General features: G+C 37.6%; 1 protein-coding gene across 1 annotated transcript in view; it reads left to right on the top strand.

Annotated features, from left to right (window-relative positions):
• Positions 1 to 1719: 1719 nt before the first annotated feature.
• LOC116911606 (kinesin-like protein KIF21B) overlaps positions 1720 to 18270 on the top strand; it is an 82022-nt gene continuing 65471 nt past the window's right edge. The window contains 2 exon segments of the mRNA XM_032915581.1: positions 1720 to 1762; positions 4536 to 4628. Of these exon segments, the coding sequence (XP_032771472.1) occupies positions 1720 to 1762; positions 4536 to 4628 (136 nt within the window).

The following is an 18270-nucleotide window of genomic DNA, read 5'->3' as shown; positions in this document are numbered from 1 at the left end:
GCTGAATATGTTCTTCTTCTGGCCCTTCACCTGGCCTTGGGAAAAGTACTGGGAAAGGGCTAAATTGTCATGCCTCTTAGAAGCGGGGGAGGGGAGGCACTAGGTGGTAGGGCAGGGTCAGGATGACATCTTGTGGTCGTTCTTAGAATCTACCTCATGGAGGGGTAGGGGGAACAGTTGTTGTTTTGGCTAGTTTTTATTAAGCCTGGTCACTTCGACCACCAAGACCTTGCTCCTGTATTCCCAGTACTTACAGTTTTGTCTCTTCTATCTATGAAACTTATTTCTTCGCCTCCAGAAGTTCTCTTATTGTTAAGAATAGTTTTTGCTATCCTGAGCTTTTTGTTATTCCACAGGAATTTGGAAATTGCTCTTTCTAACTCTGTGAATAATTCAGTTCCAATTTTTCACGGGGATTGCGTTGAACTTGTAGATTGCTTTTGGTAAGATGTCTATTTTTAATTTATTAATCCTGCCAATCCATGAACTTCGGAGATCTTTCCATCTTCTGAGATTTTCTTCAATTTCTTTATTCAGAGACTCGAACTTTACAATGAAAGCAGTGCTAAGAGGAAAACTCATAACTCTGAGTGCCTTCAAAAAGAAACTGGGGAGAGCAAACACTAGAAGCTTGACAGCAGACCTGAAAGCTCTAGAAATAAAAGAAGCAAATACACTGAAGAGGAGTAGAGGGCAGTAAATAATCAAATTCAGGGATGAAATCAACAAAGTAGAAACAATAAGAACTATACAGAGAATCAACAAAACCAGGAGCTGGTTCTTTGTGAAATTTCCCCGATAGAAGGAATGATAAACCAGATTTCACTAAAATACTCTTTCCATAGTAATTAATTTCTTCAATTTGTTTAGATGTGTTTATTTTTCATGGCCTCTCTTCAATAAAATGAGAAGTTCAAGAAATGCATTAGTATAAACTTAATAATTTGGAAGGCAATGGAATAATATATCATTTATCAAATAGTAATAAAAAGTTCTTGTCTAAGGTCTATGACATCTCCAGTCATGGGTTCATGGCTGGGTTTAAAGTATCATGCAATTTTTAAGGAGAACTTAATTCTAAATAAACCATTATTGATTACTCCAAAGACAGCAATGTTACTATTTTACTATTGGGCATTTCATACCAGGTTGTTTTCTACATGGTTTCACAAGTAGGTGTTGGTATCTTTACACCTCTGTACCATAAATTGCAACTTTTGATACTATTAAAGCTAACAATTATCAGGGTGCAGGATTCTATGTCTGCACAGCTTGCTTCTCTATTTCTGTGACTAAAGTGTGGGACATTTTCAGCTTGGGGAACATTGTATATGAAGTTATAGAAATGTAGGTATGAATTATATAGAATTATGTACATGAGCAAATTGTAGTTGTAGTATTTATAAACTTTCAACATTCTCTGGTTGCCTGAATAAGACCTGTAAAACACCATTGTCAACATCCTGGCTGGTATAGAAAAAGGACTCATGAGGTCTCTCCCCTATCTGAGCTGCTATCAGTAATCATTGGCTTGTCAGGTAGGGTAGATCAGTTTTTACAACTATAACCTTCCTCAAATGTTGCCAGTACTAAGATGGTGAGTTCTGTGCCCATATTTGTATATCAAACACTAATTGGACTCAGAAAGTATATATATATATATAATGTTCCATAATAATTGTTATTATTAATGAAGCATTCATGAGTCTGAAAGGGAGAATGGAACAGAGGACATGGAAGGAGTTGGGAGAGAGATGGAAAGGTAAGTATAATCAAAATATACTGTACTGATATATACAACAACTTTAAGTCATTTTTTATTTAAAATATGCACTAGATTTTGAGGCAACTGTTACTACATGAGATTATAATTCTGCACCACAGTGGGTCCAAGAACATGTACCTAATGGCTAATTACTCCAAATGTTATAATAAATGTTGTTGTAAAAGTATAAAAATAAATAAGTATTGGTGTCTTTTATCCCGCTAGGTCCGCACCTCAGTGTCCCAAGATATCTACTAGATATCTTGGTGGAAACACATCCCAACTCCGCGGCAGCCCAGTGTCTCTTGCTGCCACACACTTTCCTACACTCAAACCATCACATAAAAGAACACACAACACAATAATCTTAGATCCAATTGATAAGATATAATTGCCCACTTAAACAAAGTCCAGTACCACCCATCCCTTAGGAACATTGATAACAACCTGTAAATACACAGAGCAGAATCTTAATGTCACCTGCCATATGTCTTGCCACAGCTTCTCTCCTTCTCCTATCTCCTGTCTCTTCCTTTCTCTTTCAGTCTCCTCCTCTTCCTTCAAACTTCTCTCCCGCCCATCCTTCCTTCTCCTCCAATGACAGGCCTCCTTCTATCCTGTACCTGCCCCTCACCTGTACTTTACAAATTCAATAGGGAGAAGGTTCTGGTGATGTCACCTGAGTTCTGAGTATGTGACTAGGCAGCTGTCCTTGGGGCAGTGGAATTAGCATCAAAATACAGATAACTTCAGGGCAAACCACAACAAATAAATGGTTAAATATTTCTCTCATAGGCAGGCAATCATGTGAGGGCCAGAAAGCTGATATGACACTGAGATAGGGCCAACTAATATCAGGTTTCATGAAAATGAATGCAAAAAAATTCCAGAGACAATAATAATCATAATAGTTGTTATTAATATAATCAACGTATTTATATGTGACACAAATGTATTAATAATAAAATTATTATTATCATTGTCATTACCATTATTATTATTGACTTAGAGGACCTGAAGAGAAAATATGACTGAAGCAATGTGATATGCAGAAAAAAATCATAATTGAGGATAATGAAAGCTTCAGGAGTAATTAGAGTTCCAAAGAAACACTTTGAACGGTTTTAAATAAGAAACAGGCAATTTCGGGAAGTAGGATGTTAGGAGGACCCTCCAAAATGTACCAGAGAGCTGGGAAGTGAGAGATTCTTAGGACTCAAAGGGAGAGAACCTAGATAAAATGTCCGGTAGTGGAAAGAGGCAATTTTTAGAGCCCGCTTCCAGCAAAAAGACAGGGCATCAACTGAGGGATAGGGTTGCAATTCCACAGTCAAAACTCTGACCTAAAATTGTTTCTGTCTGAAAGAGCTGCAGAGATGGAAATGGCGAAGAGACTGAGGAAAAGAAGGTTCAGCAACAGGGGAGTCTGGCTCAAAAGCAGGCCCCAAGGCCTAACACTATTACTGAGGCTTGGAAATGCTCACAAAAAGGGGCCTATCATATTTGCCCTCCAAAAGACTCAACAAGCAGCTGAAATAGTCAGATGCAGATATTCGCACCCAACCAATGAACAGAAGCTGCTGACCCCTGTGGTCAAATTAGGGAAAAGTTGGAAGAAATTGAGGAAGACCAGCAGTCTCTATTAACCTGGTCCCCCGAGATCTCTCAGACACTCGATCACCAACCAGGCAACATACACCAGCTGATATGAAGCCCCCAACATATATGCAGCAGAGTACTGTCAGGTCTTGGTTCAGTCAGAGAAGATGCACCTAACCCTCAAGAGACTGGAGGCCCCAGGGACTTTAGAGGTCTGGTGGGGTGGGTCATATGGGGACATCCTTGTGGAGACATGGGAGGGGGGAACAGGGAGTAGGTGTGCTATGTGGAACTTGGAGGTTGGACCAGGAGGGGAGGAAATTCTGGTGTGTAAAAAAAAATATTATAATTATAATAATAATTGTTATTATTAATAGATAATTGTCAACCTCACAGAGCATAATATTTTTAACTAATCACCAGAGAATGGATTGGATGAAAGGAATTGAACTGGAGAGACTGGAGAGTGTTATTTCAAAAAGGAAAATTGGACAGGGTGCTGATGGGAATGTTAGTGACAGGTAGAGGAAGCAGCAATAAGCATTACATAAGTGAATCCTAAATTACCACGCTACTGTCTCTAACAAGATCATTCAGGTAGTTTCAATAAAATATAAAATAAATACCCCAATACTGATTCTAATTACTATGGCTATAGATTTTAGTTTAAATGTACTTACAGATATTTTTATATAGGACAATGGGGGTGCAATAAATAAATGAGAATATTTTTGTTTGGTTGGCTGGGTTTTTATTGTGTTTTGTTTTTACATTTTTTTTTTTTTTCATTGTCTTAACTCACCATACATATGTGTGTGTGTGTGTGTGTGTGTGTGTGTGTGTGTGTGGAGTCATTTCATCAGAGACCTATGTATAATGTTCACTAGTAATTATGCTTTAAAATACAATGAAAGACACTTTTTAAAAGACACTTTCTCCTTATATATTGAAACACCGAATAGTCTCTTGGGATGAAATCATCGTGTATGTCGAGCTCTGTTATAAACCCTGTTCTGAACTGGAGCTGTGGAATGTTTCCTCTCTTCCATTTAATCATATTGTCTTTAGCATGTTTTCCTCAACTGCTCCTATGATACTTCTGTACTTTAAGCATTGCGAGTGATTGTTCATGACCAATTTTCCTCCTTAATAAAGCCCTTCTTATTCTCAGAAAGCGGCTTTCAATCTGACGAGTACTCTCCATTTATTATCCTCATCAGAAAGCCTCTGGTGGAACGCCACTCTGTTATCATTAGCGACCCAGGTGAGACTATTGAACCTGCATGGTACGGACAATCTGCCTGATGAAATGCTTCAACTTCCAGTTAGGGAAATTTCGCTCAATCAATGTAAAGTGCTGAGGTGACACATCCTGCTTTAAACTGTGCACAGTGTTTTTAAGGAGTCGACTATGATACTCAATGTCAAGGAACTACAATGATGTATTTAAGTTTGAAATGGCTTACTGACTTTAAGTGCTATAAATTCACCATTTGTGAGTGATAATTATAAGTTTGACTTTACAGAAGTTTGGCAGTGTCTCACCATTCTTCCAGCAAATACTAGGAGAGAGCTCTATTTTACTTAATGGTCTATTTTAGTGGAAAATTTTCAGTCCTTTTAAGCAAGGAATAAATCAGGAAACTCTTCCTTATGTCTATGTACACACCACACTGTGAGTTTACTATATAAAATACCCACATTTTCACAAAAGCGAAACAAGGAAGAATATTTAAGGTGCCAAATAAATGTGGGAAAATCATGGTAGAAGATATTTAGTTAGATATTTCTGTTGCATAGGCATAAAGGCAAAAGTTCTATGTCCAAATGTATAGGTCAATTGGTAAATACCTCAACCTGGCACACTATAAACATTGTAACTATTTCTATGCTTAAATCAAGTGAACAAATTAAATTAAAAAATAGAAAAGGACTTTATTCACATTTTCCTAAAAATACATTCAAATAAGTCTTTCTCTAGAATAGGGGAAGTTATTTCCATCTAAATCTAGAGGCAATGTTCATTAAGGAAATATAACAACAATTTTAAATTCTATCAGCAATGTGTTCAGAATAAACTGCTCTTTACCTTTGTGCTCTATGCATTGGCATTCCTCTCTCCAACATTAATGCCTATTTCATTGATACATCTTTTTTTATTGGAATCTCCTAATAAGAGACTGAATTCACAAATCACAGAGAAGACTTTAGCGTGCTAGCTTTGTAAAAAATATAATTTTAAAATTTTTTACTTTTGTTGCTAGGGCATTATGATAAAACTGATTTTATTACCTTGGATTTAATTAAGTGTACTCAGGCAAATAGTTGGAACTAGAAAATATCATCCCAAGTGAGGTAACTCAGACCCAAAAGGACATACACAGTATGTTCTTACTAATAAGTAGATAATAGCCAAAAACAAACAAACAAACAAACAAACAAACAAAAATAACCAAGTACAGAATACTCAAGATACAATTCACGGAACTAAAAAGGTCAACAAACTGAAAGACCCAAGTGAGGATGCCTCAGTCCCACTTTGGAGGTAGAAGAAAGCAACCACAAGTGGGGAGGGAGGAAGGAGCCTGGGCGGGAAATGGGATGGGTCGGTGGAAGACGGGACATGATCTGGTATTGGGTTGGGGAAAAGGACGGAAGCCTTTTGAGTTAGAAGAAAGAACGGAGACAGGTGACCTTGGGAGGAAGTTGGGAGGACCCTCCAGAATGTACCCGAGAGCTGGGAGGTGAGAGACTCTCAGGACTCAATGAGGAGGACCCTAGATGAAACTCCCTACATTGGGAAGAGGCAAATTGTTGAGCCCACCTCCACCAAAATGCATGGCATCAAGTGAAGGATGGGTTGCTATCCCACAGTCAAAATTCTGACCCACAATCTTCCTGTCTGAAAGAGCTGCAGGGACGGAAATGGAGAAGAGCCTGAGGGAAAGATGGTTCAGCAAGAGGCGCACAATGGGATCCATCTCAAGGGGAGGCCCCAAGAGCTGACATCGTTACTGAGGTTATGGGAAGCTCACATAAAGGGATCTATCATGACTGTCCTCCGTACGACCCACCAAGCAGCTGAAAGAGTCAGATGCAGATATGTGAACTCAACTAAGGAAAGAAGCTGCAGACTCCTCTGGTTGAGTTACAGAAAAGCTGGAAGAAGCTGGGGAGGAGGCTGACCCTGTAGGAGGTCAAGAAGTCTCAATTAACCTGGACCCCCGACATCTCTCAGAAACTGGATCACCAACCAGGCAGCGTACATCAGCTGATATGAGGCCCTCAACACAAATACAGCAGAGGACTGTGGGTTCAGTCAGAGAAGATGCACCTAACTCTCAAGAGCCTGGAGGCCCAGGAAATTTAGAGATCCAGTAGGGTGGGGTCATCCTCATGGAGACTGGGGGCGGCGAGAAGGTGTGGGATGTGGAACAGTTGGAGGGGAGACTAGGAGGGGAATAAAATCTGGAGGCTAAAAATTAATTAATTAATTAATTAATTAATTAAGTAGTAAAAAGAGAATTCAAATGGGACATTTTTATTTAATTTCCTAAATATCAAAAGTAGATGTGCTGATATCAAAAAATGATTTATTAGAACTCGGGCTTTTTGTACATTTCAATTTAAGTTGGGGAACATGAAATTTTTACATGGGTAAAAGTAAGACTGAAGAGTGTATTGTACCTATAGTATGTTTTGGTTCAAAATACTAACTTTAACCATGATAGCAACTATGAGTCAGTTGTATACTGCCTAGTATCTCTGTTTTAGTCAACCTGTGAATAGATTTGCATTTACCAAAGGCAAATATTTTGTTGTAGTGATTTTTTTTTTTTTTTTTTTTTTTTTGGTGAGGCTATTCTATGGAAGACATTAAACAGAGCCTTAGAAATCCTGATAAATGTAATCCTACATAATGTCCAGTTCAATTTTAATTCACTAAACTGTTTAATAGTGGAATTGAAATTCACTGAAAGTCATTTCCTATCATCTGCAGCCTGGGAAATATGTTCATGATGAAAAGTACATATGTATTCTATTAACCCGTGGGTTGGAAATGAAGTCCTCATGTTTTGATGGCCAGTGTATAACATCTTTATTCACCACATCAGCCCAAGTAACTGTTTTAGTTTACACCTGAACTAGTCTCCAAAGATTCTGGGTTAAAAAGTTGCTCAGCAGTATGACTAGGGGTGGGTGGTATATTTAAGTTCTGAAACCCCCAAATAGATCCTTTGATTCTTTGGGACTGGATAATGGAACTCTGGCCCCCTCTCTTTTGGAGATTTCAGACATGATGTGAGAGGTTTGCTCTGCCAACTCATACCATACTAGTAAGTAAATGTCAAAAATATTCAAATTAAACAATGTTAGTTTCGAATCGTTCATTTAGTGCCTCTTTTTGGAGCATAAATGCTCATCTGGGCCAGCAGTTAAAGTGTTTCCAGTTCATAATATACTCCTAAATTTTGTGATGAAGTATAGGACTCCTACAGTGAGATCAGATCAAGCATGATCTCTGTCTAGCCTGAGGCAGAGAGACTCCAAAGTCCCTGACTTAAAATAAAATGAAAATTGGAGACTAGAACCTAAATTTGTCCTCTCAGCTATACATGTGCCCTGACACCAGATCACAAATGACAATGAAAATAAATAATTAAAATGAAGACAGAAAAACAAATTAAAATTTTGTCTCTATTTGAAAAAACTATGCTCACAGGGAGCTGTTGTAGCAAAAAATATTTCTTTTATCATTTAAATGTTTATTTACTGTGGGGTGGGCACTGGAAGTATTGGGTATTTATGTTCCATGCTACTATTATAGGATCTAGGGCATAACTGGGGAGTATCCAGTCTCCTACTTGTGTGGTTTGCAAGAACATCAAACTCAGGCTGCCGTGCTTGAAGGCAAGAGCCTTTACCTTCAAAGCTATTGCAATGACCTGTAGTCTTAAGTTTTGAACAAAAATTTTAAAAAGCTATGATAAAACCTGTATAAGTTCTATATCAGCAGAATCAAACTGTCAAGAATTTTGGGAAAAATGAAACTATACCGATTATGTCAACACTGTTATAGTATCATTATTTCCTAAGAAATGCCAAAAAACAAAAAAAAACAAAAAACAAACAAACAAACAACAACAACAACAACAACAACAACAAAAACAAAAAACCAGATCGACTATATGTAGCATTTACACTGTTTAAGTTATTTGTTAGAGTTAATCTTAGTACCCATCTCAAATTTATAAATTCAATAGGAACATGCCTCTGAGTATATGAATATAGGAAAGTGTTGAAATAATTTGTAATAAGTTCCGGTGGTAGGTTCACTACCTGCCTCGGTGCTTTGCATTTCTGAATGATAGTTATGCACACAGCCTTTATATTTGCATATGCCTTAAATAGCACAATAGCTAAGACACAGTCTACCCTCCATGTGGTTAATCCACCTTCTGCTGTAGTCCAGCGTTATCACGTACTGAATTTTATATTCTAGCTTGGTTGCCCTGGATCCAGTTGGGAAGCTCTCTGGGCTGTGCTCTCCTGGCTTTTTTACATGGTGGCTGTGTCTCTCTGTCTTTCATGGGGTCTCTCTTTTCCTCCACACTCTCCCAGCATAGTGAATCTTCCTTCTCCTTTCTCTCCCCTTGTCCCAGGCTTGGGAAATTCCAAAAACCCACCTCTGTCTGTCCTTCCCAACTATTGGCTGTTGGCATCTTCATTAACCAATGAGAACAAACAAGGGTCAGGATCCCAGAAGCTACATGTGGACATTCATAAGCGGTTTTGAGGAACATAATTAGCATTTATAATGCAAGCAGCTACATGAAGGTGTTTCCAAATACAAAGTTCATCTAAGTAGCTAAGATTAACGTTGAATGCAAGCAGAACCATAGCTGAGGTTTTTTTCCTAGACATAACAGGAAAAAGAACCCCTTTTTTCAGCTATGTAAATCATTGCTGTAAATGATAAATATGAGTAGTATAGTGTATTAACAAGAGTCTTTGGCATAAGCAGATGTTAGCATTTTATGGATCTGGACAGATCGCTGCTATAACAAATACTACTCAATACAGCAAGAAAGAATGAACGATTTTAGTCAAGAAAGAAACAAAATTTCAGAACTGATTTAAATTAATGCTGTAATACAAGGGAACAGGATTGAACAATATTAATTTTAAGTACACAGAACCTTCCATTTAGAAAAGTTAACAGAAGGCTTATCTATTTACATGCAAATTCTATGAAACTTTCGATTCCATTCTATATTCAGGCATTGAATGATCACTGTGCTAGGTATGATAATGAGAGAACTGCTTTGTTATTTCTTTGATCTTCTCTATGGGCTCATTAAATTGGCTTTATCATTAATATTTATAAGTTGAGAAAAGGAGATTTAGAAAGGTTAAGTTAATTGCTCAAGATCAGTCAATTAGAAAAGTAGCAAAACGCAGTTTTTCTCCCAAATCTATCTTGAACTGATAATAGTAACTCAAATGTTAAAAGAAATATTTTTCCTTTTATGCTATATTTTTTCAATGAAAATTTTCAGAAGCATAAAGAGCAGAGTAACATCAATGCGAAATTCCAATTGACTGCATAATATAATATTCTGTGACTTTTATTAATAGTTATAAATATGCCCAATATGTTTTATTTTATCTGAAAATAATATAATCATGTTTATTTAATCTGAATAAGTATTTTTTCTGCATATAGGCAAGTTTATTACTTGTATGCAATGACAATGAGGGCCAAAAGGAGTGGATGATTCCATAGTCTTGGAGTTATAAATGGCTGTAGTTGGGTGCTGGAAACTGGACGAAGTGCTGTGCAAGGATGGTAAGAGATCTGAACTGCTGAACCATCTTTCCAGTCTCCCAATTATTGTAAATAAAACAGTTTGAAAAACACTTCGTTAAAATAAAGAAAACTACTTTTATAATTTTAGGAAATGATAAATGTAGAACATCATCCAACTAAATAATCCAGACTCTTTCCAGAAATGTTATTTACTAGGTTACCATTTAAACAACTCTGAGATACTCTTCAATAAACCCTGGACCAAGAAAAGAAAAAAGAAAAAAAAATATTTTCAGTTTCTTCAATAAGGAATGGAACAGGATATCCTATGATGTTTACACCTTTAAAACACGAGATAAATGTCTGAATAAATATTACAATGCAGCATATGACGCACTATAGTTTCATTGTATAAATGTAATCTATTCTTTTATCATGCCTTGGTTTTTCAGACAATAGGTAATATTACTGCTATGACATCACAACAAACAAGAAATAAAATGGGGGATGAATAGTAGATTATACCTTTTAAAATCAAATCACCAAACCATTGCTCTTCTTAATCCTGAAATGAAAAAAAAAAAGACAATTTTTTGATCATTTTAACTCATTTTTATGACTCTCATTGATTTTCTTTGGATTTTCATCAAATATGTGCTCAGGAAACTCATGCAAACAGATCCACATCAAGTAAAATTATCACTTATTTTCTGGTAACAAAGTACTTAAAACTCAGTATCTATATTCTTTGCACAATACTGAGGAGAACTGACCCGTTTTAACATCAAAAAACTTTTGAGAACTGTGTGTTTGTATTTCTTATCTTGCCCTAAGTTTTGATATCATTTTATTTGTCAAATTATTCTAATTATTTCCCCATTCACGGTCTATTTTTTAAAATTTTTTATTAGATATATTTCTTTACTTACATTTCAAACGGTATTCCCCTTCCCGGTTTCCTGTCCATAAGCCCTCATTTCCTCCCCTCCCTGTCTCCCATACGGGTATTCCCCCTATACATCCCCTTTATTCCCCCCCATATCCCCCTGCACTGGGGGTCCAACCTTGGCAGGACCAAGGGCTTCCCCTTCCCCTGGTGCCCCAACAAGGCTATTCTCTGCTACATATGCAATTGGAGTCCTGGGTCAGTCCATGTATAGTCTTTCAGTAGTGGTTTAGTCCCTGGAAGCTCTGGCTGGTTGGCATTGTTGTCTTTATGGGGTTTCAAGCTCCTTCAACTCTTTCAATCCTTCCTCTCTTTCCCCTCAAGGGGGTCCTATTCTCAGTTCAGTGGTTTGCTGCTAGCATTGACCTCTCTTTTGGACATGCTCTGGATGAGTCTCTCAGGAGAGATCTATATCCAGTCCCTTTCAGCATGCATTTTTTAGCTTCATCAATCTTATCTAGTTTTGGTGGCTGTATATATATGGACCACATGTAAGTCAGGTTCTGAATGGCCATTCCTTGAGTCGCTGCTCTAAACTTTGCTTCCACATCCCTTCCTATGGATATTTTTTTTTCCCATTTTAAGAAGGAGTGAGAGAATCTTTAAGTAAGTTAACCTCAAACAGAATATCCTCTAAAATATATCAAGAATGTTATTTTTTGTAGTTTCTGTACATTTAAATGGATCTCTCTCCCTACTAGGGAGACTTGACTTCCTTAGATATCATTCCAAGGATAAAATTTAAAGAGAGGCCGTTATTATTCTTATATGAGAAGGAAATGATCACTAGACAAATAAGAAATGCAAGAAATGTTTTATTCACATAATAGACAAATGTGAATCATATATTCAATGAGAACAAGAGCATAGGCAGGCATTTTCTTCCTGCTTTTCACATCTCTGTGGTGTGTGTGTGTGTGTGTGTGTGTGTGTGTGTTTGTGTGTGGTATGTTCGTGTGTTCATGTATGTGTATGTTCACATATGTGTTAGCATATATGTGTATATAGCTGTACATGAGCATATGAGCACATGTATATGGAGGTCTGAGACCGACACTGTGATTCTTACTCCATTACAATCTACTTTCTTCATTAAAGAAGCAGATCTTACCAAACCAGGGTTGCCCAGATGATCAGTGTCACCAACCAGATTGCTCTGGTATCTCTTGTCATTTCTTTCCAAAAACTCCAAAGAGTAGAGTTCGACATCCAACCAGGATTTACATGAGTTCTGGAGACAACAAATCCACAGATTCTTTATCTACCCAATCATCTACCAGCCTTGGGCAAGTTATTTCCTGTCTTTGTTCAATTTATATTTATATTCAAATCAACAGTATACCTGAGATAAATAAAATATGAGAAGTATACTAAGATAGGAAATAGAAATAGTGGACTATCTGAGACTCAAGACTGTAACTGTACTCAAGAAATCCTACAGCTGGATTATAGATTCATATGACGTCACTTCAGCATCTCACCTGTCAGACCTTCTTCCTTCAGGTTTATTTTATTTTGAGGACTATTGTGTAAATTACGTGGCAGCAAACCCAGACTTTTTGTGTTTACCAGTAAGATCAACAAGAAAGGAGGGACTTTATGTCTCTATTCTCTAAAATAATTTCAGAAGGTCTCTTTCTCTTCTGGTTCATGTGTCTTCCCATAAAGAAAAATGCATAGAGTTAGAAAATGAGATGTTCTGGTTTAGCTTTAGCCCATAACACTTACAACACTTGAAATCTCTACACAGATTTCTGGAATAAGAATAGAAAGGAAATTTCCTCAGTCTGCTACTATATGAAAGTCATTGGTAGGGTCCAGAGAGATGGCTCGGTAGTTAAGAACTCTTACGGGTCGTGAAGAGTACCTTAGTTTAGTTCCCAGAATCTACAACAATTGACTAACAGCTTCTTACTACTGCAGATCCAGGGGTTTGAAACCATTTTTGGGCATCCATTATAATCTCCAACTGTGTACTCATACACACAGAGAGACACACTGTCTTAGTCAGGGTTTCTTTTCCTGCACAAAATATCATGACCACAAAGCAAGTTTGGGAGGAAAGGGTATATTCAGTTTAAACTTCATGTTGCTGCTCATCACCAAAGGAAGCAGGACTGAAATTCAAGCAGGTCTGGAAGCAGGAGCTGATGCAGAGGCCACGGAGGGATGTTTCTTACTGGCTTGCTTCCCCTTGCTTTTTCAAGCTTGCTCTCTTATAGACCCCAAGACTACCAGCCCATGGATGGTACCACCCACAAAGGGCCCTGCTGCCTTGATCACGAATTACGAAAAATGCCTTACAGCTGGATCTCATAGAGGCACTTTCTGAAGGGAGGCTCCTTTCTCTGTGATAAGTCCAACCTGTGTCAAGTTGACACACAAAACCAGCCAGTACACACACATACATACTCATAAAGAAAAACAAAATAAATTTTACAAAAAATGTGTCTGGCAACAGAACACATGTGCATTTCTTCATATAAAAGCAAGTAAAAATTACACATTCACAATTCATTGATAATTATAACCATATCTACACACTTAATTTTCTCATCAATCAAGAAATGTGTTATCTAGCTACTGAAGTCAGATTCAAATCTGTATCATATTTTAAATGCCTGTGATTGGGTCCATACATCACAAGACTACATATCTAGTTTTACTTGTGAGGTATTAAATCATTGGGTAGAGTGAGATATAGGGAGTAAGAAAATGAAAGACAATACTGTTTATTTGGGAATTGAACTAGGCAAAAACATCCAGAATAAAACACTGCTAAATTAAATCTCATTTTTTTCTTGAATGTTTGGATGATACAATTTTGTATTATTTTGTTTTAATTGCTTTTCTATTTCTGTGATAAGACACCATTATCAAGACAGTAGAGGAATTTATTTGAAGCTTAGTTTCAGAGTTGGATTCTTTTTGGTGGGGAGCATGGCTATAAGTAGACCAACACAGCACTGGAGTAGTAACTGAGACTTCATATTTTGCAGCCCAAGCACCAGGTTGAGAGAGCTAACCCAGAGTGGGATGGTCCTTTAAACCTCAAAGCTTGGCCCCACTTATTCATCCTTCCAACAAGACCATATTTACTAAACCTCCTCAATCAATCCCTTTAACTTCAGATTATTTAAATATATAAACCCAAGGGGAATTACTCTTATCCAATCTATGTCTTTTTATATTATTGCAACATTAAACATTTTAGAAATATATGTTCACAAAAATATGTTACCAAAACTTCAATTATTGAAACTAAATAACAAGGTATTTAAAAAATCAATTTCCTGAAGTTCATAGACATTTAACTTTAAAGGATATCAAGAAGACTATTAGGTATTATTTTGCTTGTATATTAAATAAATTACTTTTACTCTGTTAACTACTTTATTGTCTACATTAGATATCTTTTCTCTTTTATAGTCTTCATATGCAGAAAATGTGTTTTTCTATCATGGTTTAGTAATTATTCATGCTTACACTGAAAAACAAAACACAACTTCCTAGTGAAGAATAACCTGATCTCACACAAAAACATCTATGTCTCTCTGCCTAGAGGAAGATCCATAGCTCTCAAATGCACAGTAGCTCAACATATGCTCCTGGGGTTTCTAGAAGAGATCATTACACATAGCATTCTAATGCTTTGAAAAGGATACATTGCACAGCAAGAAAACTCAAACTGACAGGAAACTCTAAGATCACACATTGAAATCCACAGGATGCGCACAGGTTGACTTAAAAAAAATCCCCCTCATCATTTCTAAAAGAGTTTGGTAAGTGTTTACATCATGAAAATAAAACACATAGTTGGATAGTACTGGAAATGGCAAGGAATAAAATGGTCAATTAACTTAAGTTCATTTATTTATTACTCCAACATATAGAATGGCAAGGTGTTGCGTAGTTCATTCCATTGTTGGAACTGTGGATTGCAAGTTGAGATTCAGCATAAAAAACACGGAAGATTGTTTATATAAAATGTGCAGCACTGAAGCCTAAACTCACCTACTACTCATCCAATTGTACTGGCCAGAAGGAATATGAAAACCAGCTCAGGGAGTGTCCCTGAGAAAAACAATGGCGTTTCTTGTAAACATCTTCCCAAATACCTTGAAATGTCAGTCAGCTAGAGCTCAGAAGAAATAAATATAAAATAAATCAGTGTGGAAAACCAAATGGACCAAACAGGATTAACTATATATTCATGAAGTTCCTGAGTGTTGGACAAATACAAAAGATTAACAACTTCCTGTCACTATGCCACTGATATTGTTCATAAGTAATAATGGCAAATTATATGTAAATTTCCTCTTTCCTTAAATGAGGTATTGAAAAGAACCTCTAGAACCACTAGAAAACAGTAATTTTTTCATGAATTTATTTATTCAATTTATTTATTAATTTCAGCCCCTCTGCCTAGTCTTTTTCTCACAGAGGCCCTCCCACCTACAACCTTTCCTTTCTTCTCTAAGAAGCTGGTACCCTCACTCTTGGGTATCACCCCCAAACTGGCACATCAAGTCACTGAAGCACTAGGGACATCCTCTCCTACTGAGGCCAGACATGGTGGCTCAGTTAGGGGAACTGGACCCATAGACAGACAACAGTTCAGGGATAGCCTATGCTTTAGTTGTTAGGGAACACCCATGAACACCAAACTGCACATCTGTGTGTGTGTGTGTGTGTGTGTGTGTGTGTTTGTGTTGTGTGTACATATGCAGCACCCTAGGTCCAGTCTATGCTTGCTCTTTGGTTGGTTGTACAGCCTCTGGTAAAACTTAAAGGTCCAGAATATTTGACTGTGTTAGTCTTCTTATGAAGTCCCTATCCTCTTTGGGTCCCTTTGGTTTAATCTTTTCCCCAACCTCCTTCACAACACCTGACCCAAGGTATTTCAGTGTATGTCTAATATTTGAAATGTGCATACTCCACATTTTTTTTAGTGCAGTTGACCTGGGTAGAGCCTCTCAGTGAACAGGTTTAGGTTAAGACTTGAGATGGCTGCATCTGACATCCTTCTATTGTTCTAAGTCTGTCTGTCCCCTAAAGACAAAGGTATCAACAATCAGGATTGTTTTCAGCATATCCAGCCCATGGGATGGGTCTCATTATCAGTAGATGAGATTGACTGGTGTTTAGGTGGTATTGAGGCAGCAACCACATCGGGTTGGTCATTACTTCCATCTCTTCTCCTGGTATCTTTGACCCCCTGGCATAAGCAGGAGAGGGATTTTCAGACATGGTGGGTTAAAGCAGTTAGGGAGCCTATGGGTTGATGTCTTACATCCTGTGTGTGTGTGTGTGTGTGTGTGTGTGTGTGTGTGTGTGTGTGTGTGTGTGTGTGTGTGTGTGTTGTGTGTACACTGGGAGATCCAGTCTATGCTTGCTCTTTGGTTGGTTGTACAGCCTCTGGTAAAACTTAAAGGTCCAGATTATTTGACTGTATTACAGGAGGTGGCCAACTTTCCCCAAGTTCAGTCTAATATTTCACACTCCCCAGTGCTAGGGGAGTTTCTAAGCATAACAGAGTATCCAATAAGACTTCCTGGGGCCTGCCCATATCCCAGGTTTATGGCACCTCCAAGAGATATGACCCCATGCCCACCACAGATTTCCTTTTCTCTTACTCTTCTTACCCCAAATCTTCCCACTTTCCCCCTCCAGAGCCCCTCTTCTAGACAGCTTCCTTGCTCAATACACCACTGTTAACTATTTTGTTTCCCCTGCTGAGTAAGATTCAAGCATCCGCCCTTGGACACTCCTTGTTAATTGGCATATTTGGGTTTGTGGATTGTAGAATAATTTACCTTGTACTTCATGGCTTAATATCCAAGTATAAGAGAGTATATACTATGCGTGATATTTTCTCCTTCCATCTGTTTGCCTACAAAATTGCTGATGTCCTTGTTTTAAATAGCTAAGTAGTATTCCACATTTTAAATGGAGAACATTTTTTTCCATTCTTTAGTAGAAGGAAATCTATGTTGTTTCCTGTTTCTGGCTATTATGGAAAAAAAATCTGCTATGAACATAGTTGTGCAAGTGTCATTGTGGTATGGTGATGCATCTTTTGTTTATGTGCCCAGTAGTGGTATATCTGGGTCTTGAAATAGAACTATTTCCAATTTTCTGAGGCATGACCAAATTGATTTCCAGAATTGTTGTACAAGTTTGCACTCCCATCATCAATGGAGGAGTGTTTCCATTGATCCACATTCTAGCCAACTTGTGATTTAGTGTATCTGGCTTTTCACTGAAGTCTTTGATAATCTTGGAATTGAGTTGTGTATAGGTGATAAATATGGATCTACTTGCATTCTTCTACATGCTGACATGCAGTTAGACCAGCTATATATGTGCAGCGGCCAAGGTTTGGCTCTTGTTTGCTCTTTGTTTGGTGGTTCAGTCTCTCAGATACAGCAAAGGTCCAGGTTAGTTGATGTTGTTAGACTTCCTGTGGAGTCCCTGCCTTCTTTGGGTCCCTCAATTCTTCACCCAACTCTTCTGCAAGAGCTCCAGCTTTTAATGTGTGAATGTGTGTCTCTGCATGTGTGTTTCCATTAGTTGCTAATTGGAGTCTCTCAGAGGAACATTATGCTAGGCTCCAGTCTGCAAGCATAGCAGAGTATCATTAATAGTGTCCAGGATTTATGTTTGCTTATGGGATGGGTCTTGATTTATGCCAGTCATTGGTTGACTGTTCCCTCTGTCTCTGCCCAGTCTTGGTCTCTGCAAATCTCAGGAGCAGGACACATATTGGGTCAAAAAGTTTGGTAGATGGATGAATGTCCTTATCATTCCACTGCCTGGCTCCAAGAGGTGGGCACTTCAGGATTCATATCCCCCACTGCTAGTAATTGCCACTAGAGTCACTCCCATGAGTATTTTTTTAGACAGTTTTATGTCATTTTTGTTTTAGGAGCTAGTAAAAGTTTTTGAGTTAGTAAAAGTATTAGTAGCAGAGATAAAACTCTATGTAAGATTCATTTATCATTTTAAGAGAATTGAGAACAAAGAACTAGAAATAGCAGCACAAGTTACTAAAACAAAATAAAATGTCAAATCTTTGCTCTGAAATAAGAAAGTAGTGCATGGATACTGGGACATAGACAATTTGGGCTTTTAAGTTGGCTATATATG

This window comes from Rattus rattus, chromosome 10 (assembly GCF_011064425.1).
Source record: "Rattus rattus isolate New Zealand chromosome 10, Rrattus_CSIRO_v1, whole genome shotgun sequence".
Taxonomy (NCBI): domain Eukaryota; kingdom Metazoa; phylum Chordata; class Mammalia; order Rodentia; family Muridae; genus Rattus; species Rattus rattus.
The sequence above is the reverse complement of the archived record's forward strand: the minus strand, read 5'-3'. Positions and strand labels throughout refer to the sequence as shown.